This window comes from Chenopodium quinoa, unplaced genomic scaffold, assembly GCF_001683475.1.
Source record: "Chenopodium quinoa cultivar QQ74 unplaced genomic scaffold, ASM168347v1, whole genome shotgun sequence".
In the NCBI taxonomy this organism is placed as follows: Eukaryota; Viridiplantae; Streptophyta; class Magnoliopsida; order Caryophyllales; family Amaranthaceae; genus Chenopodium; species Chenopodium quinoa.
This window is the reverse complement of record NW_018742815.1, coordinates 1,945,963-1,967,936: the sequence shown is the minus strand read 5'-3', so window position 1 is coordinate 1,967,936 and position 21,974 is coordinate 1,945,963. Positions and strand designations below refer to the sequence as shown.

The 21,974-nt window shown below is 35.5% G+C and overlaps 3 protein-coding genes and 1 long non-coding RNA gene across 5 annotated transcripts; 1 reads left to right on the top strand and 3 right to left on the bottom strand.

Annotated features, from left to right (window-relative positions):
- Nucleotides 1-1,882: 1,882 nt before the first annotated feature.
- On the bottom strand, nt 1,883-5,719 carry LOC110725696 (heat shock cognate 70 kDa protein-like). Its single transcript, XM_021905173.1, has 2 exons — nt 5,465-5,719; nt 1,883-4,241 (listed from the first exon to the last, which is right to left on the bottom strand). Exons 1-2 carry the CDS (start codon nt 5,679-5,681, stop codon nt 3,694-3,696), a joined length of 765 nt encoding a protein of 254 aa, XP_021760865.1. The 5' UTR covers nt 5,682-5,719; the 3' UTR covers nt 1,883-3,693.
- LOC110725401 (probable mediator of RNA polymerase II transcription subunit 37c) lies at nt 2,551-3,486 on the bottom strand. Its single transcript, XM_021904885.1, has one exon. The coding sequence runs from the start codon at nt 3,484-3,486 to the stop codon at nt 2,551-2,553; it is 936 nt and encodes a 311-aa protein (XP_021760577.1).
- Nucleotides 5,720-10,855: 5,136 nt separating the features above from the next.
- On the top strand, nt 10,856-14,738 carry LOC110725692 (heat shock cognate 70 kDa protein-like). The gene is made up of 3 exons (XM_021905172.1): nt 10,856-11,256; nt 12,359-12,605; nt 12,840-14,738. Exons 2-3 carry the CDS (start codon nt 12,386-12,388, stop codon nt 14,489-14,491), a joined length of 1,872 nt encoding a protein of 623 aa, XP_021760864.1. The 5' UTR covers nt 10,856-11,256; nt 12,359-12,385; the 3' UTR covers nt 14,492-14,738.
- Nucleotides 14,739-16,686: 1,948 nt separating this feature from the next.
- On the bottom strand, nt 16,687-17,785 carry LOC110725697. 2 transcript variants are annotated; one of them, XR_002512213.1, is made up of 3 exons: nt 17,431-17,785; nt 17,009-17,156; nt 16,687-16,918 (listed from the first exon to the last, which is right to left on the bottom strand). It is a non-coding gene; the product is annotated as an uncharacterized LOC110725697 (long non-coding RNA). The 2 variants fall into 2 exon arrangements; XR_002512214.1 differs by lacking the exon at nt 17,009-17,156 and having other exon boundaries at nt 17,431-17,784.
- Between the last annotated feature and the right edge of the window lie 4,189 nt (nt 17,786-21,974).

Below are 21,974 nucleotides of genomic sequence, written 5' to 3'. Positions count from 1 at the left end.
CGACTTTCAATAGTTGGGATGACAGCAGCTGTGTGTCCAAACTTGGAGCCGATTAGGTTCGTTCGGGTCTCGATTAGATGGCTGGACTAAAACTGCTCAAGTAGAACTCAATTTCACCACCTTTGCCTTGCCTTCTCTCCTTCTACTTTGTGTCTGAGTTATGCTGCTTCCTGCGGAAGTTTCTAGCAGCTCTTGTTTTGAATGTAAAATTGAATATACCCATTACCCACGCCCAATTATGCATATGCACATTTTGAATGTAAAATTCAAATTGCAAATAGTCGTCCCATGTTGTGTTGATGTTTAAGTCTTGTTTTGCTTATCTGAACTTATATGATCTGATCTGATCTGGTCTGATTTGAATGTCAGATTTGATCAAAATTTAACCATAAATATACGATAATTTATACGGAAAAAATGTATCAAATGGGGTCTTGTTAGATTCGTGATAATGTGTATTTTATTAATATGTGATTTTCAGAATTTTTTAATTACGAAATTAAAGATATTTAGCGATAAAAAAACTGCACGTAAAACGATGATCTGATCTGAACTTATTTTTTCTGAAATAAGTAAAAATAAGGTGAACTAAACAAGGCCTTAGTCTTGTGTTCATCTAATGTAACATAGGTAATAATGTAACAAAATTATGTAGCATGTAAAAAGTACTCCCTCTCTTAATTTTTTTTAAATGTATCAGTTTTATCGACATATTTGTCAATTGTCAAGACGTAACTTTGACCATTAATATCTTTAATTGTTTATTAATAAAAGCTGTAACAAAATTATATTATGAAAATAGATATTGTGATGAATCTTATAATATATTTATATACAAACATTTATTTATTTTAAATAGCAAAAAGAGCAAGTCAAACATGATATGTAAATAGTGCAATGTAAGTGAGTCGAAGTTTCAAGAACGGAAGTAGTAATATACATAAGTAACAAACAGTATGGAGTATGTAAAATGTAGGATTATTACACAAATTGACTAATTTATCAAAACAGATCGTATTAAGGTTGGTTTAATGCTGTGTTGATTTCATGCTAATGTTATGTCGATTTTGGTTGTGTTCTCATGTCATGTCAGAGATTGTTTGCTATAGAATTTAGTTTTGATCAACCAAACAACACGCAAATGGATAAACAAAAGGAATAGAGGATATTAAAAAGTTGGTAGTGGAAATGAGTGGGAATTGGGAGCCAGAGATGTAATATACAAAGTATAAATAGGGAATAAGTAAAAATAATTTTTATATTCGAAAAAATCGGTACCTTTAAAGAACAAATAGAATAGATAAATTAATATTAGGTATAAATAATTTCAATTCAATGTAAGACTGTAAGGCTAAAAAAAAAAATTCAATAAAAAAAATATTTTATCAAAGGAATATGGCAGTGTAAGACTGTAAGGCTATACAAAAATTTCAATAAAAATTTTTTTTATCAAAGGAATATGGCATAAGACTGTAAGGCTATACAAAAATTTCAATAAAAATTTTTTTTATCAAAGGAATATGGCAGTGTAAGACTGTAAGGCTATAAAAAATTTTCAATAAAAAAATATTTTATCTCTATTATATTTGCTCTTTAAAGTTACTTAGTATTGATTTTTTAGTGATTGTAATTTTTGCTAAAACTGTAATCATCTTTATTAATTTATTTTTTAAGGTAAAGACTCTTAAGAGAACAAAGCCTAAGATTATCTTTATTTAGGTACCTTATCTAGTAAACTCTCATGTTCTATGTTTGATTAATTTAAAGGCAGTGTCCTAGAATATACCAAAAATATCTAATTTAGTTGACATAGAACATGAGAACACGAATGAATTAAGGTTGTAATAAAAGTCAAACTAGGTAAATTATAGTTCATTAGAGGTATTAATGTAGGAAGACAAGGTGTTTATGAATGAACTAGGTTGTAGTGACATGAGGGAAAAAGAGGGATGGAGGAATCATTACTCTCCAAATGAGGGTAATAGGTTACCCACCCAGGCCACCCTCCCTCTACTCCCCTAGTGTAACCAATTACCCCCAAAATAAGGGTAATAGCTCCCTTTCTTCACCTATCACCACACCATCATTATATAAATCTTCTGATAATTACATCATCACTAGCTCTCCCTCTCCTATGTTTGCTTTAGTTTTGCTTGTTTAACTTTTATCACCCCTTAATTTAATTCTCCCAATTCAAGCGCCCACTAGATGATCATTTTGACGACAAAAAAAAAAAAAAAAAAAAAAAAATCTTTACTAGTCTGTTTAGCTACTCTGTTAAAACTTACCTGAGTAAAAAATAGAAATCTGTTTTTGATATGCATTATAAAGAAAAGAAAAGGAATAGTGGTATCATCGAATAATCTAAAAGCTAAAACATACAGTAAAATTTGAGTTGTTGCAAGATTGCCTTGTCTCAGAAACAGCAGTCACGAAAAGCATAAAACATTGTTTTAATAAACCTGGAATCAGTTCAGAACAATCAGCAAATCTTTAATTGAGTTAATTGCATAATAGGACTATCTAGGCATACTACATTCAAATTAGAAATCAGACCGGCTCAGTTTTGGTTCTCTTAACTCCAACATCATCACCATTCTTCTGCATTCTAGTGATGACAGGGTTGCAAATGCTTTCGATCTCCTTCAACTTCTCCTCAAACTTAGAAGCTTCAGTAAGATGGACATTCCAATCTAACCATTGAATTGTCTGTTGAATTATATCTTCCATTGTCCCGCCTTGTATTACGACTTTTCCTCCAGAGTTACCACTCACTATATCCCAAATCTTGGTGAGATAGTTCTCTAATTCAGACTTAGCTCTTGCCAATTTCTTGTGCTCCGTATCTTTGGCCCTGTACTTCTTAGCCTCCTCCACCATCCTATCAATTTCCTTCTTTGATAGCCTCCCACTGTGATTGGTAATGGTTATGTGGTTATTATTTCCAGTGCTTTTGTCCGTTGATGTCACGGTTAAGATGCCGTTGGCATCAATGCTGAAGCAATCAATTACCTTAGAAACACCTTTTGGTGCTGGGGGTATACCATGGAGCGTAAACTCACCCAAAAAGTTGTTCTCCCGAGCAATTGGTCGCTCACCCTCATACACATGATTAGCCATACTGGTCTGGTTGTCCAAAACAGTAAAAAATCTCTTCTCCATCTTTGTTGGAATTGGTGTGTTCCTCGGAATCACAACACACAGTTCACCAGATCTAATTTCAGTACCAATAGACAAGGGAGTGACATCCACAAGCACAACCTGCTGATTATGTCGCACACCACTCAAGATTGCAGCATGAATGGCTGCCCCATATGCAACAGCCTCATCTTGGTTGAGGCTTTTACAGAGCTCCTTTCCATTAAATAAATCTTGCAACATTTTTTGAACCTTAGGGATGCGAGTTGACCCACCCACAAGAACAACGTCATTGATATCACTCTTTTCCATCTTGGCATCCTTCAAACATTTTTTAACAATGTCCATGCAATCCCCGAACAACTCAATATTCAATAACTCAAATCGAGCCTGGGAAATGGTAGAAGAGAAATCAGTACCCTCATACAGGCAATCTACTTCAATAGCTGTCTCTGTGGTTGATGTGAGTGTTCTCTTTGCTCTCTCACATGCAGACCTCAACCTCGCAAGAGCTCTAGGGTTCCCACTGATGTCCTTATGGTACTTCCTCTTAAACTAATTCACAAAGTGACTCACCATTCTGTTGTCAAAATCCGTACCACCAAGGTGTGTGTTCCTACATATAGCTTTAACTTCAAATAAACCTTTTCCCACAAGCACCAAAGAAACATCAAAAGTCCCGCCACCAAGATCAAACACCAATACGTTCCTTACAGCATGCTTTTGATGAACAGCCTTCTTCTCAAGACCGTAGGCAATGGCAGCAGCTGTTGGTTCATTAATAATACGCATAACTTGGAGTCCAGCAAGGGTAGCAACATCTTTAGTTGCCTGTCGTTGAGAATCATTGAAGTACGCAGGAACAGTAACGACAGCATTCTTAACATCTGAGCCAAGATATGCCTCTGCAGTTTCTTTCATCTTCATCAAGATCATGGAGGATATCTGCTCAGGAGCAAATTGCTTTTCTTCACCCTTAAGTGTGACCGCAATTTCAGGTTTACTGTCTTTATGAGGCCAGGAAAGAACCTTGAAGGGCCAGAGTTTAATATCACTTTGTACTGTTTCATCAGTGAATCTTCTGCCAATCAGCCTCTTAGCATCTGTTATCAATGAGCAAAGATGAAAGCATAAAATTCGAGGAGGTTTTGATAAATGCATATAGATTATACTAGGGTAGTGTAATCTAGTTAGATATGTACCAGATTCCAAAGAATATTAAAGGAAACAATAAATCATTAAACTAGATTTCCCATCCTCTTAATATCTGATATCAAAGAGGACATTGACAAATGTATGTAGATAATATTAGGGTAGTGTAATCTAGCTAAATATATAACAGATTCCAAAGAATATCTAAGGAAACAATAAATCACTAAACCAGATTTTTTGATAATGTAAGTGTCTAGCAGACAGCTAGAGTTTTTGATAATGGAAATACAGAGTATATTATCATTCAAACAACTAGAGTTTAAAGCATTAACACCCAATTTTCTTCCATACGGTCATTTAACACGCCCTAGCAAACTCAGATATATCTACTATAGAGACATAGAGTGGTACTCCATTATATTGCAAATACTTCGTAATTAGCATCAATCCATTAAGAAGTGTTGGTGTCTAGACCCGAATTGAAGCTTTAATGTTACTGAATACTCCATAATGTACAAGCATAACGTTCAAAACACTTTGGTTGGAGACTTGAGTATAAGCTTAACAACCGGAAAAGCTTACCGCACTACTTTAGTTATTGTAGTTTATTATACTCGTACTTCATAATGTTCATACTTCCTCCATTTCACAAAATGGTTACACAAATTTTAACAATTTCTCCCTCCCCTGCACCCTTTTGACTGTTAATATCTAGTGACATAATATTAATATAGTACTTGTAATTAAAATTAAAGTATTACAGACAAATTTAAACAAGAACCCGCATAATTATTATAGATTGGATCAACAAAACTGGCCATAAATCATACAAAAGTAACAAAACGTTAGTATAACATGCTTGTTAAACCCTGCCATATCACATAAAAATCGAATCTTTGCAAAGTTATAAACAAAACATAATGTATACAAACTTTAACCCCATAATATAAAGAGAACTAGATTAAAATTACTGTAAACCACAATTGACTCAATTTGACCATGTTGCACAAAATTTGACCTAATTCAACGAAATTAGTCCGAATTGATTAGAAAAAATAAATCAAATTGTATAAAATGAGTCCAAATTAAACTAAATTAAACTTGCATGCACCAAAAATAAGTCCAAATCAGAGCATAAATTCGGCAAAATTAGAAAGAGGGAGTGAGAAAAAACCGTAAACGGTGTTAGTAGGATTTGCAGCAGCCTGATTCTTGGCAGCTTCACCAATAAGGCACTCAGTTGGGGTGAAGGCGACCCAAGACGGCGTCGTTCGGTTGCCCTGATCGTTGGTGATGATTTCAACACGGTCGTGTTGCCAAACTCCTACACAAGAGTATGTTGTTCCGAGATCGATTCCTATTGCTGGCCATTCTCCCACTTTCCCCTCCATTTTTCTGGGTTACTAAATGTAGAGATTACAAAATGTGTTCTTCCCGTTTTATAATGGGTAATTAGTTGATGAGAGCGAGCTCCGAGTAGTCAGTACTTTGAACTTGGTAAATTTGTGTCCTTTGATTTTCTTTTCATTATGGTCAGTCAAAATTGGTCAAATCTGATGAAATTTGCATAGTACACCAATTTGAAGGTCATATTAGCAATTTAGCATATATAGGCATGTCAGTAGAGCGGGTTAAATAGGAGACCCGTCCCATCCCCGCCTCAATGGGGCGAGGATGGGTCTCGGTTTGGCGGGTGGTGGGGCAGGGATGGGGATAAAAACCATACCCACCATGGGTGATGGGGCGGGGGTGGATTTTAAGTTGTACCTGCCCCATCCCCGCCCCGCCCCACCCGCCCCACTTCGTACCCGCCCCATTCCCACCTCATACCCACATCTATATATCTTTTAAAGCAAAATTACATACTTTTATTCTATTTATAAAATAATTACATGAAATACAATATTAATTATAATACTTTGTACGACACTTATATTATAACACAAAAATGTGTATAGAATGTTTTATTTTATAATTCGTATTAATTATGTAAGATTGTGTATTTGAGATGCGGATATTAGGTGGATCTTGGGTGGGGATTAGGCGGGTCTTTGGTGGGGATTAGGTGGGGATGGATATCCAAGTGGGGGGTGGGGCGGGGATGGTTTTGGAGTTGTACCCGGTGTGGCGGGGATGGGGATGAAAATTGGACCCGCCGCGGGGATGGAGATGAAAATATTAGGTGGGGATGGGGATGGGAATGTAGGGAATTATAGGTACTACACAGCGGAAATAAACATGAATCATATTCATACAGTACCTAATCCCAAGATCTAATGCATAACACATAAAGAACATATAATCGTACCTTTGAAGCGTGATTCCACATGCGATCGAGCAAGAAAAATGAGAGATAAAGAATCTCAAGCGTGATTCCTCTACTTGGTCCACGGGCACAGATTAAGACCTCCACTAATGCTAGTTAGTTGCAATTGAACCCTTCAATTGACCTTTTATGGAGAAGTGCGAGCAACGAACCACCATAAACCACCACGAACCACCACACGCGCCACCAAGGGTGGCCGGCCGTGAGTCCAAAGGGGAAGGAGAGGGAGCCGTGAATTAGAGAGGGAATAAGGGTTTTGGGATTGGTTGTCTTGATGTCAAAATTCACTGTGTGTGAATTATGACTACTTTGTTGCAACCCTAGGCATGGATCTTATTTATAGATCTCATCTCTAAATAAGAGTCCATGTCAAAAGCCCAAAACTTATTTCCAATCTAACTATGCTAGCCCAATCCATTTCATGATTAGTTAATTGCTCATGAGGCCCATTAATGGACCTCTAACTTGCTTAACCCAATACCCTTGTGTGTGACCTCATAGGATCCATTTTAGCGGGCTTTGGACTATTTGACTAGCCCAAATATCATCTCTCATAGTCTAGCAACAGATGATGACGCCCCAAGAGAACGAACTTATTATCTCCATAATAGTGATCCTTGATATATCTAGTAATTGCACTTATCGAAGACACAACTCCTTCAGGGAATGCCAACATCCTCCCCGCCCCGCCCCATTGACATCCCTAAGCATATATACGTAGTGAATTTTGTAGTAAGAGTCTTGTAATGGGACATTAATTTTAATAGTGTTGGAATTATAATCACAACAACACCCACGAAGTTATACACAAGACAATTAACCCACAATTCAATTTAGCATATATACGGAGTGAATTTTGTAGTAATAGTCTTGTAACGGGACATTAATTTTAATAGTGTTCGAATTATAATCACGACGACACCCACGAAGTCATACACAAGACAATTAACCCAGAATTCAATCTAATCTTCCTAATTCTCACACAACTAAATCACACAATAATGCAGATACCCATCAACATACAAGAATTACACGTGGAAAATCTAATTGATGTGAAGGATAAAAATCATGGAATCGTTTAAATAGTCCACCTTAACTTCTCTTATTGATAAAATGAGGAAAAAAATAGTATCTTTTTTTAACACAAAAGGGGATACTTGTATTATATTATGATAATGCCTAAGATGTAAATCATCAGGCCAAAAGAGGATAATAGGCTGTCAAAGGCTATTGACAGTCCAGAAAATCGATAATTAGGGGGCAAACTAATCCTTTCCCAATTATCTGATTTTATCCTAAAACATACAATTATCCTATTACATATAACCGTAGTATAAAAGATAGATAACGCAACATAAAAGATATAGTTTTTAACAGCAGCATTGGGAGTAATAAGCTGCGCAGAAAAGCTAAGGATTCTGCATTTCTTGAACCTCCAGAGCGTAGGTCTGATAGACTTCAGGTGGAGGGTACGAGAAAGGAACATTATCACCAGTCTTGTACTTGGTTCTGCCCATCGTTGCTAGTCTGTCATCAACAAAATTCACACATTTGTTAGCATGAAAAACAATCACTTCCCAGTCTCTTTGCAAGAGTGAAGCAACATCTCGAATGATATTCCCCAAGTCACCATCTTCAAAGGACTTTGGGTCTTTCAGCATTTTGCTTAGAGAGTCAGCATCAGTTTCTAATTCTAAGAACCTGATTCTCTTATCCCAAGCAAGAAGTAATCCATCTCTAATAGCCAACAATTCAGCAGTAGCAGCGGAGAGAGCATTGAATTTGGAAGCAAAGCCAGCCACCCAAATGCCTTTATCACATCTTATCACCCCCCCCCCCCCTCCACCAGCATTATCAACACTAATCCATGAGCCATCAGTGTTGAGCTTGTGGAAGCCCTTTTGAGGGGGAGCCCAAAGTCTTGGAATCTGAGAGCTAGAGGAAGAAGAGAGTCTATAGCAGGAGCTTGGATTAATTTCAAACAAAAAATATAATCGATATAGAAAAAGTAGTTTGAATAAAAACCATTTTTTGTTCAAAAATGGCCATATTCCTAGTGCTCCATATGTGTCATATTGCAACCGTAAAAACTTTTTTCCAAGTAGAATTATTAGTAAGATTAAAATCCAACCAATCTGTGAGATTAGTATTAAAAAAACGGTGTAAATCAATGTTTAAGGAATTAAATTTATGAAAAACCATAGACCAAAAAGCAGAAGAGTTAGGACAATCCCTGAAAAGATGAATAGTATTCTCTAAGGGGGCTTCACATCTCATACACATAGGGTCTAAGAAGTTCATTTTCTTTTTAAGAGTAGTTCCTACAGGGAGAATATCTCTAATTAAATTCCAAAGTAACATTTTATACTTATAAGGAACTTTAATTTTCCACATGTTTTTCCAAGCAAAGGAAGATAGGAAGGAAGTATTAAGGTTACAAGAAGGAGAAGTGGAATTATAGGCTGATTTAATATTAAAGTTACCAGAGTTGTGAAGAGTCCATTTTAATCTATCTGAAACTTGAACAAGTTTAGGTAAGGGGTAAGCTAAAATCAAAGGGATTAAGTTTGGGGGGAATAATGTGAAGCACACTATCAAGACACCATTCATTGTTTCTAATAATATCTGAAACTCGCCAATGACCTTTGGAGTCGAGAATATAAATTAGTTTACAAATGATATCAAATTAGTATCAAATTAATTAGTTTACAAATGATACACAACCCACCAACTACAACCATCAATAAGAGATCAAATTGGAGAATGAACAAAGTAGAATTCACTCAAAAACAACAGTTATGTCCAGAGACAATGTCGACCAAACCAGATCTCAAAATGACTATCCAACAGTCCAAAATAAAGCCCTTGAAAGTTGTGCTGAATAGTCCGAAAATGGAAGCTCTTGAAACCCTCTCTCTTTCTCTCTATTTTTATGCGTGTGTTTCCTCTTCTGCCTTCACACCCTCTAACAACCTTTATTACCTCAAGGGTTAAAAGCACAAACTTACTCAAGAAGCCACAAGTTAAGTCCCAAACACATTTTACTACCACATAAGTTGGACCTATAACACTTGTGTCATAGTTAACAATGTCTGAGAGCTTTTTTGGCTTGCTTTTTATACCACAATTTTAGTTGTTGACAATTAATAAAGAGGTAGTTAGTCAATGAAGATAAAGAAGTAAACATACATTTCTATTGTATATGTGTTCATACACTATTTATAAGAGTTTGGTTGAACATTCCAAAAACAAAAACAAAAAAAAAAAAAAGTCTTAAATATATTTGAATTCAAATTGCTTTAAACATGGATTGTACAAGATTACAAAGTATGGCATTTCACTCTCAATCATTATCATAATTATAATTATCAATTTGAACATCAATGAAAGCTCCTACAAAGATTAATAATTGAGACCTGAAAGAAAAAAAGATGAAAGAGAATGAGAGAAAAAGGAGCAAGAAAAGTGAAGGAAATTTTTTTTAAAAAAAAAAGCAGAAAAACCTAGCAATGGGTTTAAAGGTATTCCCAAGGAAGGAACCTTATGGAAAATAGGGAAACTCTCATAAGGGAGAAAATTTTTTTGTAGGTGGCTATTTATACATCCCTAATCGTTGTCCATTTACAACAACTAATTATCGATTAATCACATCATATCCATACGCGTAACATTAGTACTCGTAGCAAATTCATGCCAATCTATAACTATAGTTGAGTAAAAATAACTTACATCATTTTTGTCCACATGTCATTTTTTTAAATTATAAAAAAAAAATGAAATTGAGTATGGCTTCATTTTTTTTCAACTTTGCCATATGTCTATCTAAATTCAAGGGTTGTGAAAATAATTCCTCTAATTGTGTAAATACCAATTAAACCAAAAATACATTATATTGACTTTTTGTCCTCTAAATCGTGCCATCTAGTAATTTCCTACACACACATCCTTCTTCCTTGAAACCTTGACTATGATTAAATAAATGTTGACAAAATTCAAGTATATATACATATATATATATATATATATATATATATATATATATATATATATATATATATATATATATATATATTGACAGAAATTACAACTATATTTTATCATAAAGAAAATTAATAGGAAGATAATATACACTGAAGGTTTATTTTTATTTTTTTGAAATAAGATACATGGAATAGATTAAGAATGTCTTCTCACAAGATTGGGTGTCCTAAACTCCTAATCTATCTAAAAGTAAAAATTAAGAAAATTTGCTATTCATAAAATAGTTTATATCTTGATGCGTCGGAGTTGAATAGAAGAATTGGCCTACAGTGTATGTGTTTTTTTTAAAAATATCTTTGATCAATTTTGGGTTGAACTAGCTATAGTCAACTTCATCTCTGAAGAATAGTCTGTTGTAAGAGAGAAGGATTATTATTTGCCACATTCAAACATGGCGACATATCCCCCCACTTGCCCACTATTCAAAAATAATAATCAGCTACTAAAATCCTTGAAAGCGCTAAAAAAAACCATGGAAATACTCAAAAATGTAATACAAAAGCCAGAAAGCTCAAACCACGATTCACGGTTCACCAACCGCCGATCGACTATACGCTTCGACGCCGGCGAACGACGACCATTTACCCTTACATTTCAAGGTTATTAGTTCTAACCCCAATTTCCAATTCTTTATAAAGTCAGTTTTTTTTTAATCTTTAATTTGATTGTTTGAGTAATTATATATAATTTTAATTTGTATCTAATGGGTTTATTGTCTAATACTCTAATTGAGCTGTCTTGTTCACTTGTGATTATGTTAAAAGGCATGAAATTTAATGTCCCACTCCCACACTAGAATTAGTAGAAATGTATTATAGTTGTGTTAGATAGAAATTGTTATTTTGGTAGTTGTTAACTCTTTAATTGTTCAAGTTTTGTTGAGTTGCTTTGATTTGGATTGTACTTGATATTTGTATTATTTGGTTATGTTAATTGAATAATTGATTCATAATTTTCAATTTGATTGGGATGTGTTAAATGATCCAGCCAATTCAAACAAATCCAAGCCAATGTAAAAACAACCTGATTTTTTTGACGAAGAGTAAAATCACATGGAAATACCCCTTTCACTAAGTTTTCAAACTCAAGAAGATGATATGGAAATAGTTAATACAAGTAGTAGCAATGTACCACCGGAAGAGGAATACTTGATGTATGATGTTGAACATCTTTTTCATGATCTAGGAAAAAATTATCCCCAAATCATAGATGGATTACTATGCGATGTGACAATGTTCGTTTGTTCCCCGATTTGAAAGTCGTGACTTGAACTATGATTATAAAAGCGTTGAAACTTATCAACTAAGACAAAAGAGTGGTTAAAACTGGTAGTATAACATCGGTTATATATATATAACTCACTAATAACACTGGTTCTCTCTTTGGTGATTTATATGGTCTTCAAATTATTTTGTTGAATTTTTCATGTCGCCTAGTTCTCTTCTTACCTAATCCATCCAATCTTTTTTTTGATAGAGTTAAAAATCTATCATAAGCTTAAACTTTTGATTGATTTATTCATTTGATATTATCGAGAGCCATTGTTAGGTTGCATGATAGAAAATCTAATCATAAGCTTCAATCATCAATTTAAACTTTTGGTTGAGTTTGTGCTTTGACATTTTTGTTCTTCCAATGTAGAATTTTCTTGTCCTTTGACTGTTTTTTAACTGAGCTTTGAAGTATTTTTGTCAAACATAGCTGCTGTAATAAGAGCATAGAACGAAAATGAGCAAGAAGGGAGAAGATTTAGGGCCAGTGATAGGAATCGATCTTGGGACAACATACTCTTGTGCTGCAGTTTGGGAGCATAATCGCGTTGAGATCATTGTTAATGACCAGGGCAACCGTACGACACCGTCTTGTGTAGCCTTCACAGAGAGCCATCGCCTCATTGGCGAGGCTGCTAAGAACCAGGCAGTACTTAATCCTACTAATACAATCTATGGTAATCTCTCTGCTACAAACTCCATTTTAGCATTTTATGCTTTGAATGGGTTTTTATTTGATTTTTTTATGCTTTGTATTCACTACAAGAAAACATGGGATTACCAGTGGGCTTTGAATTGTTTTTGTTTGGTATTTTTTGATGTTTAGTATTCATTATAATTTCACAGGTCAAAATTAATGCCTAGCGCAAATATCGAGTAGAACTCATGTTGTGTACATGTATATGATGCAGATGCAAAGAGGCTTATTGGGAAGAGATTTACAGATGAATCAGTACAAAATGACATAAAACTCTGGCCATTCAAGGTTATTGACTCGAACAATGACGAGAATAAACCTTTGATTGTTGTCACTTACAAGGATCAACAGAAGCAATTTACTGCAGAAGAGATAGCTTCAATGGTTCTTTTGAAAATGAAACAGACTGCAGAAACTTATCTTGGTTCAGAAGTTAAAAATGCTGTCATCACTGTTCCTGCACACTTCAATGACTCCCAGCGTCAAGCAACCATAGATGCAGGCACCATTGCTGGCCTCAATGTCATGCGCATTATCAATGAGCCAACAGCTGCCGCCATTGCATATGGCCTTGATAAAATGAATACTGACCGCAAAGAGGCAGCCAAGAATGTGCTAGTTTTCGATCTTGGTGGGGGAACCTTTGATGTATCATTGGTTCGTATAAGTTATGCTATATTTGAAGTGAAAGGAGTAACTGGGGATACCCACCTCGGTGGAAGTGATTTCAACAATAAAATGATGAGCCATTTTGTTGCTGAGTTTAAGAGGAAACACAAACGGGACATTAGCGAAAATTCTAAGGCACTTGGGAAGCTGAGAGATGCTTGTGAAAAAGCAAAAAGAATGCTCTCTTCAATTTCTGAGGCAACTATTTCTATTGATTCTCTCTACGACGGTATTGATTTTCACTCAACCATTTCCCGCTCCAAATTTGAAAGGTTGAATAATGCTTTCTTCACAAGCTGTATTGATTCCATTGAGCAATGTTTGAGTGAAACTGGTATGAGAAGTGAAGATATTAATGATGTTGTCCTTGTTGGTGGGTCCAGTAGGATTCCAAAGGTTCAAGAAATGCTGAAAGATTTCTTCAATGGGAAAGAGCTCTGCAAAAGCATTAACCCGGATGAGGCTGTTGCACATGGTGCTGCAATTCAAGCTTCGATCTTGAGTGGTGTACGTAACAATGAAGACTTCTTTCTATTAGATGTCACTCCTTTGTCTCTTGGAGTTGAGCTTCATAGTGGTGAGATGAGCATTTTCATCCCAAGAAATACTACCATTCCAGTGAAAAAGTCGGATTATATTTGTACTGCAGTCGATTATCAGACATCGATTAGGTTTCCTGTATATGAGGGTGAAAGACCCTTGGCCATAGACAACAACTTCTTAGGTACATTTACTGTGCCCAATATCCCTCCAGCCTTAAGAGGTAAACACATGTTTGACGTCTGCTTTGAAATCGATAATAATGGTATCCTAACCGTGTCATCGAAGCATATAGGCACTAACAATAAATGGCAAATCACTATAACAAATCACAGTAGTAGGTTATCTAAAGAAGAGATTGATCGAATGCTGAGAGATGCTAAGAAGTACAAGGCCGAGGATGATGAGTACGAAAAAGCTCAAAAGGTCAAGCTTGAACTGCAGAAATATACTGATAGTATGTGGGATATGATAAAAAAGGGCGGAAAGCATATCGTAAAGAATGCTACAGAGATGGTTGTTGAGGAAGCCATTAATCAAACAGTTCAATGGCTTGATGATGGGGATTACATTGTAAGTGAGGCTGGTGCATTTCAGGAAAAATTGGATCAACTTCAGAGCATTTGTGATCCTTTTATTTCTGAGTTTTCCTTCTAAAGTTGCTGATATTTTATGATGTCTTGAAAGCTTCAACATTGACGTACTTACCCTGCAAAGTTTATGTTGTTTCAAAAAAATATTGTAATGCCTGCAATCTCTTTTGATTGTGATTGACGATTCAATAAGGAGTAACTCCAATGCTATAGCCAAACATTTACTAGTATTGTACGATGATATAAAAGTTATTCCATCAACTACGGTCAATCTCGTTCCAATCATATAATACAAATTATGTACTCTCATAGTCTCATACTGTATTATTGTATATATGTTCGCTACACCAAGACAAGCTAAGGTGTAGAGACAAGTCTAGAGGGGCTCGTCATTGAAAATGGATTCCACTTTTCGTGAGTAGGTTCTCTTGATCCATGGTGAATAGGTGTAGCTGAAAAGGAAATAAAAGGAAACGATGTTAGATTAATGCAACAAGAACTCCATGTACAAAATACTACAAGTTGTCATCAAAATTCATACATGGGTGTGGACTACGGAAGGGAGTTCGCCATGGTGTCTCTCCTCCCATAGAATGCAAAGGTGTACGAGGATGCAAAGGTGTTTCTCCTCCTGTCCGCTATAGCGGCATATTGCTGCAAGGATGAAGGATAACATAAACATAAAAAGTTAAAAACCGACTTGGTCTAAAAACGAAGATGAAGGAGATAGTAACATTAGAATGGAACTTACTAGCTGGTGTTTGAAACAGGCACTTTGTCAGATATATGGATTCGTTCAACTGCAAACATGAGAACAAAAGTAGTCAAAAACTCGAAATAGGAAGAAAAATGGAACTATGAATTATACTTGAAATTGTTGGAAAACTTGCTAGTAATCACTTTCATCTGAGCCTCTAACTCAACCTTCACATTCTGTCCATTGACACCCTTAACATAACCGCGATATCCTTTGTAAGGACCAGTGGCGTATCCAGGAATTCCGAACCGTGGGTTCGAAATCTTAAACGATGATCATATATTAATTAAATATTCAATGCATATGTTCAAATTTTGCGACTCAATTATCCGCATCATGAATAGGAGACACAATATCTTCTTTTATCGGAGGATTCCTTGGACTAGGCGAAGAACAAGTAAAGGACTTTTGCGACTTCCCGACACGTTTCCAAAAATACTCTAAACTCATTGTAAGTTGGTAACAAAAGCTCTACAATCTACAATAATACACAAAATAAACAATCTATAATTGTTATTTTCAATTTTAAAGTATATACTAGTTACAACATTACTACTTCTATAAATCTACTACTTTTAAAGTATAATCTATTGCAAAAAATTATATTACACATAAAACAAAAATCCTAAGTCCCAAATCTATCTACATATATACTAAAGTAACAACCGCTGATGTCATCACTGCCTACGTGTCACTTTCTTATTTTATTTTTTCCCTCCAAAATACATGGATGATATGATGTCATATTTTTCCTTTACAAGCTACCCTATTTAACATTGCTTTGAAAATTAAATTCGATTTGAATTTTTAAATTTTTGGTTTTCTATAGATATTATGTTATTTAGTTATTTATGATTTGTTAACAAAAGTTAATAATATAATTTAATTGAAATTTCCTAATTAAATATGAAAATTATACACTTTTGGGAATTGTATATTCATATTAAATAAAAAAATTAATTAGGAAAACGGAGGAAGTAGTTATTTTATTTCAATATGTGTTAAAAGTTTATAATTCAATTCTTATTATAAACTGTGCATCGCACGGGATTAACCTAGTAAACACATACACTACTACAAAAATAAGTAAAGAGACCCGTCCAAAAATGCCTGAGAGACCGCTTTTGGACGGGTCTCTATCTCAGGGGTCTGTTTGATAGAGAGACCCAATCATAAGGGGGGTCTGTTTGTTAGAACAAATAGATCAGTTGCTGGAGATAGGCGGTCTGTTCTATAACCAATAAGGAGATAATTTTAAAAGGGAAAGAGACCCGTTATATGAAATCTATGGTCTGTTTAGTGATATTAAACAAACCTGGTACCTTACACAACGGGTCTGTTTAGTGATATTAAACAAACCTGGTACCTTACACAACGGGTCTGTTAAATCTTTAATTTAACAAAAAAAATTGATTTTTGAAATTTGAATGTCACGCACTATTAAAATTGGCGGAGTTGAGCAAAAATCAATATAAAAAAAATAAATAAGCATAAAAACAAAATAACAAAAAATAAAATGATATTGAAATTAAGCAAAATAGAGTTACAACACAGCAATGTACTACTTGAGCAATAGTGTGAAGAATAATAAAAAAAAAATGTTACATTAGTCTCATTGTAATTCTCTAATCTCTAATTACAATAAAATTCAATAATGAACTTTGACCACCCAGTATATGCACCGACCTCCTTTCTTTCCTTTTTCTTGTGAAGATTGAAGGCAGAAAATGAACACTGCCAATAAGAAAAAATAAAAATAAAACAAAGGCAGAAAAGAAATAAGTTAAATTCAAGAAATTAGGAACAAGGGATGAAATCAAGTACCTCAAAATTCAAGAAAAAATTGGACTCCAGCAAATCGATGAGTTATGTAGAGAATAGCAACAAATTTAGATGCATGCCCAGTTCAATTTTCGGACTTGATTTTCAGCGAATTTAAGCAACAAACGTAAGAGAGTAGTTGCGGTTCAACCTATAATCACAAATGGTGTATAAATCGAAGAACAATAAGGGGTAATAAACCAAACTCCAGAAAAATATACTAATAAACCCTGATTAATTTCACACAAAAACCAAGATTATTGAATTTTTTTTCTCTCAAAAACGATTGTTATGCAAAAAAATACTCCATAAATTTAACTGATATGACATAATTACACAAAAATGTGAAACAACCCAAATTTAAAAATTACCTAAGAAGATTAAACATAAATCAAATTCATCTTAAACGACAATCTCCTGCTTACCAAATATGTAGCGATGCAATTCTTCAAACAATACCAATTTAAGCATCAACTCGACACCGACGCATCCCCGGCAAAGTGAGGGGGCGATTTCTCCTTTGGCGTTGAGGAGGAAGCAACGCTAATGTTGAGGACGGAAGAAATAAGCGACATCGACGTTAAGGAAGAGATAAGCGACATCGACGTTAAGGAGGTGGTGGTAGCGGCGTTTTTGCTCTGGGAAAGGAGATAAGAGGATAGAAGAGGAAAGAGAAAGAGAAAACGGCGTGAATGGCGTGGTAAAGCTTGGGAAATAAGAAGAGAAAGGGGTAGGGTTTTGTTGTTTAAGGGCGTGTTCGGCGTTAGCTTTTGAGTAGCTTTAAGGTAGCTTTTAGAGGTTTGACCAAGTCAAACCACTACTCAACAAAAAATGTGAGTGTTTAGCAAAGTAGTGGTTAAGGTAGCTTTAAGTGGTAGAGGTAGCTTTTGTGAAAAGTTAGAAACATTAGCTTTTGAAATTAGAGATAACTTTTCAAGTAGCTGTTGAAAATTTAATCTATAGTTTTAAAAATAAAAAATTGATTTTTATATTTAACAGCTAGTCAACAACCACTACTCTACCGAACACTCATATCTAAATTATTTATCTTCACAGCTAACAGCTTGTTGACAGCTAACGGCTACCTACACAGCTACAGCTACCTTCACAGCTATATTTTGTCGAACACGCCCTAAGTGGTGGGCCCTTGCTCACATAAGAGAGCCGTTAAGTTTAACTAAGGGTCTCTTAGTTTTCTCTCTTTATCTATCCCGAATTATTGGTGGGGCCTTTGATATGTTAGAGACCCGTTATCTCTAATATTGGCTCCCTTATATTAAACAGACCCGTTGTATTAACTAACGGGTCTTTTATTGTAGGTTCTTTTGCCCATTTTTGTAGTAGTGATATTTGACGATATAAACTTTTTCTAATTATCAATTAAAAGACCAAGTAAAAAATTTAAAATTCCAAGTTTCTACAATTCAATTTGTCAACAATTCAAGTATTTAACAATATATCAAAACCAATTAAACAAATCAGTAATTAATTTAATCATCACTAAATAAGAAATAAAAAAGAAAAAAACAAAACAAAAAATACAAAAGTGAGGGCAAGAAGAATCGAACGCAGGACTTATGAGGAACTCGCTGCTCTAACATTCAGCGACTTTCCAATGCGCCAAACATACTCAATAGATTATTTGCCTCATAAAAACTCTTTTAATCCTTTTTTAATTTTTTTTATAAAAAAAAAAAATTAAACCTTATAATTTTTTTTCAATGGGTTTAATTTTTTAATTTTTTTCAATTTTTTAATTTTTTTAAAACTTATAAAAAAAATCTGTGGGTTCAATGAACCCTTTGAACCCTCTAGATCCGCCTATGGTAAGGACCATGGAGTATTTTCACTTTATTGCGGCGAATGAATGAATCATGTTTCTTCCAAGTGTTCCCAGTCACTTGTCCCACTGTGTCAGTCAACATCAATTACCAGTACATGGAAAATAAATAAATGACTTCAGAAAAAATAAAAACCTTGCATTTGAAATTTCATTAAACCAAAATTGAGTCTTAGATCAGAAATTAACATACTAGTAGATGAAGAACGACTTCCAGAAAGTGATTTGCAGGATGAATGTTGTGGCAAAGATTTCGAGGCTGAGGAATTTTGCTGCAAAAATTGGAGATGACAAGTAAGCATCAAAGAATGTGGAAAGAAGACAGAGGATGAAATTCAGCAAGTTCGAAGCCAAATGAACTTACAGGTCTTTCCTTATAATCATTGATCCCAAATTTAGTTCTGCTTTCTGATGTCTCATTCGATTCAAAAACTTGTGCAGAAAACACGGTAATCTGCAAAGGGGAAAATACATAAACTATGGGAATGCTGCTTCATGCCAAGTAAGTCAGAGTAATCAGAAATATTGCAATTTGAACCTACAAGGTCTTTTGATGCATCAGATAGAATAACAAGCTTATTTTGATCAACCTTTACAACCATACCGGTCGCACCTTCCAGCTGACCACTTATATAACCTTCACTTGACACCCCGGTTCAAAATACTTGGCGAGTTCCTTTCCTTGCACAGCAACCGTTTTCTGCCACAAAGAAGAATAACATGAGCCATCAAAACATGAATGTATTCATCATTTTTCTTATTGATAGATACATTGAATGGACTTTTACCAAAGGTATCTTCTCAGTAGGTGTAGGTCTAATATGAACGATATCTCCCTCCACATACTCAACAAATCCCTTCAAATTCTTTGAATCACCTTTCACCACCACAACTGCATCTTCCCTCATCCAACAACCCTTTCTATTCCTTTAAATAAAGTCGCCATATCTGCATCAGATTCTCCAATTTCTCGAAAGTTTTCAACTTCTTGTATACTTGGATGTATATCTCCTGTGATAACTGAACTCTGAGCAGCTGTCTTATACAAGTAATCTACACCTTCTTGAGAAAAGCAAAGAGCAGCCAAAATTGATGTTAATAAATTTCAGACTTTAGAATATGCCTATGTTTGAAGTACTACTTGTAAAGATAATTAAGTACATGCGTATTGCATACTAGTTTATCTGATAAAGTTAAGGCGTTCAACTTAGGAGTAACTTTCACAGTAACTTTGTGCTTTACAGTGTCAACATCTACAACCTACAACAATTATAACCAAATATTACAAAGGTAAGTTTGCAACAAGTAACAAAACATCAAATGAGTCACTGAGACGGTAAGAAAATCAAATCAGACCTTGGCAAGGTCACCTTTGTAACTTGATTGTTTCAGTCCAACCCAATCCCCTTTTGAAACATGAACCATATATAGCGCCACCACCGCCCTCCCCGAATCCACCAACAGCGACGCACCAACACTCCCAACACACCTGAACCCTCCCCCTCCCTTTCCCGCAACCGTGCCACCCCCAAAAACCTCCAAACCCAAAACCCTCCTTCCCCAAAACGGCCACGAACCAGATCACAATGGCCGAAATCGGCCGGTTTTGGGGCTGAGTGGCCTTAACCGGCTGATTTTGGCCATTTGTGGCCGGATTCGTGGTTGTTTTGGAGGATTCGTTGCTGTTAAGGGTTGTGGGATTGGTGGTTTTTGGAGTCGATTACGGTTGCGGGAAAGGGAAGGAGGGGTTCAGGTAGGTTGGGGGATGAGACGCGCCGTCGGTGGGGGGTTCGGGGAGGGCATGGTGGCGCGTTGGTGGGGTTGGGATGGTTTTAGGTTTTTTTTTTTTTGCCAATAATAAAGCGACACATGGCTTTATGGGCCCACTTAACGGATTCTTAAATGGGATCTGTTAAGTGGTGGTAATTAGGGGTGTACAAAAACTGGACCGGACCGGACCTGACCCGGACCCGTTGATTCAGGTCCGGTCCCGGTCCTTGAAAATCCAGGTTTCCGGTCCCGGTCCGGACCCGGTCTAAACCCGGGGTTTTCAAGTCCGGACCTGAAACCCGGGAAAATTGTATTTTTTTAAAAAATAAAAATAAAAAATTCAAAAATCAACGTTGACTCTTCACTTTTCTCTTTCATTTCTAAGTTCTAACCCTAAGTGCTAACTCCCTGTCTCCCACTCTCCCTCACTCTCAACTTCTCAGAATCTCAAGTCTCACTGAGTCACTGTCTCTCCGCCCACCGCCCAAAATCGATCAATCCAAAAACCCAAAAAATAAAAATAAAATTCAGTAGTACTAGAAGTAGTAATTGTACCAATAATGAGGCTGTGATGATAATTAATCGTTTAATAGCAATCAATTTTCAATTTGGTTTTTGTGGGCATTTCTTGTTTTGGTTAATTTGTCATTTGGCTTGGCAGCAATTTGATGGGTGTTTGCATGTTGCTAGGTTGAGATTTTCTCTCTCTTCAAATGCGCATCTTTTCAGGTTTGGTTTGCCGCCATTGTTGATTTTTCCCTTGCTAGATTTGCCACACCAAATTGTTTGTTTGATGCTATGCCGATCTGAGCCTCCTGTCAAAAAAATTTCTTTTTTTGGTCTATATTTAATATTAATCATGATAAGAATTGTTTAGATGAATTGAAGATGGACAAATTTGAGGTTAAGGTTGGGTTTTTTAGTCGTTGAAAGTTAGATATTAAAGTTTGGTTCTTTATGCTTAAATTTGATGAAACAGAACTAGAGTGGACATCCAGAGATAAATTGGCAATCTTATGAGGTTAGAATCATCTTAAAGTTATAGTAATTCTGGATCACAGCCTTTGAAACAGGTTATTTATTAAAAAAAAAACGAAAAAATCACAAAACAGGTCCATTCAGGTCTAAACCCGGACCGGACCTGATTTTTCAGGTCTGGCCCGGAACCGGACCTGTTAAATCAGGTCCGGTCCCCGGTCCTCAAAATTACCTAATTCAGGTCCCCGGTCCAAACAGGTCCGGTCCAGGTCCGGTCCGGTTTTGGACCGGTGTACACCCCTAGTGGTAATACTCATTTTTAGAAATTTGTCTCGTGTTAAAATAATTTTTTTTATAGGGGTGTTAAAAACCATTTTCGGG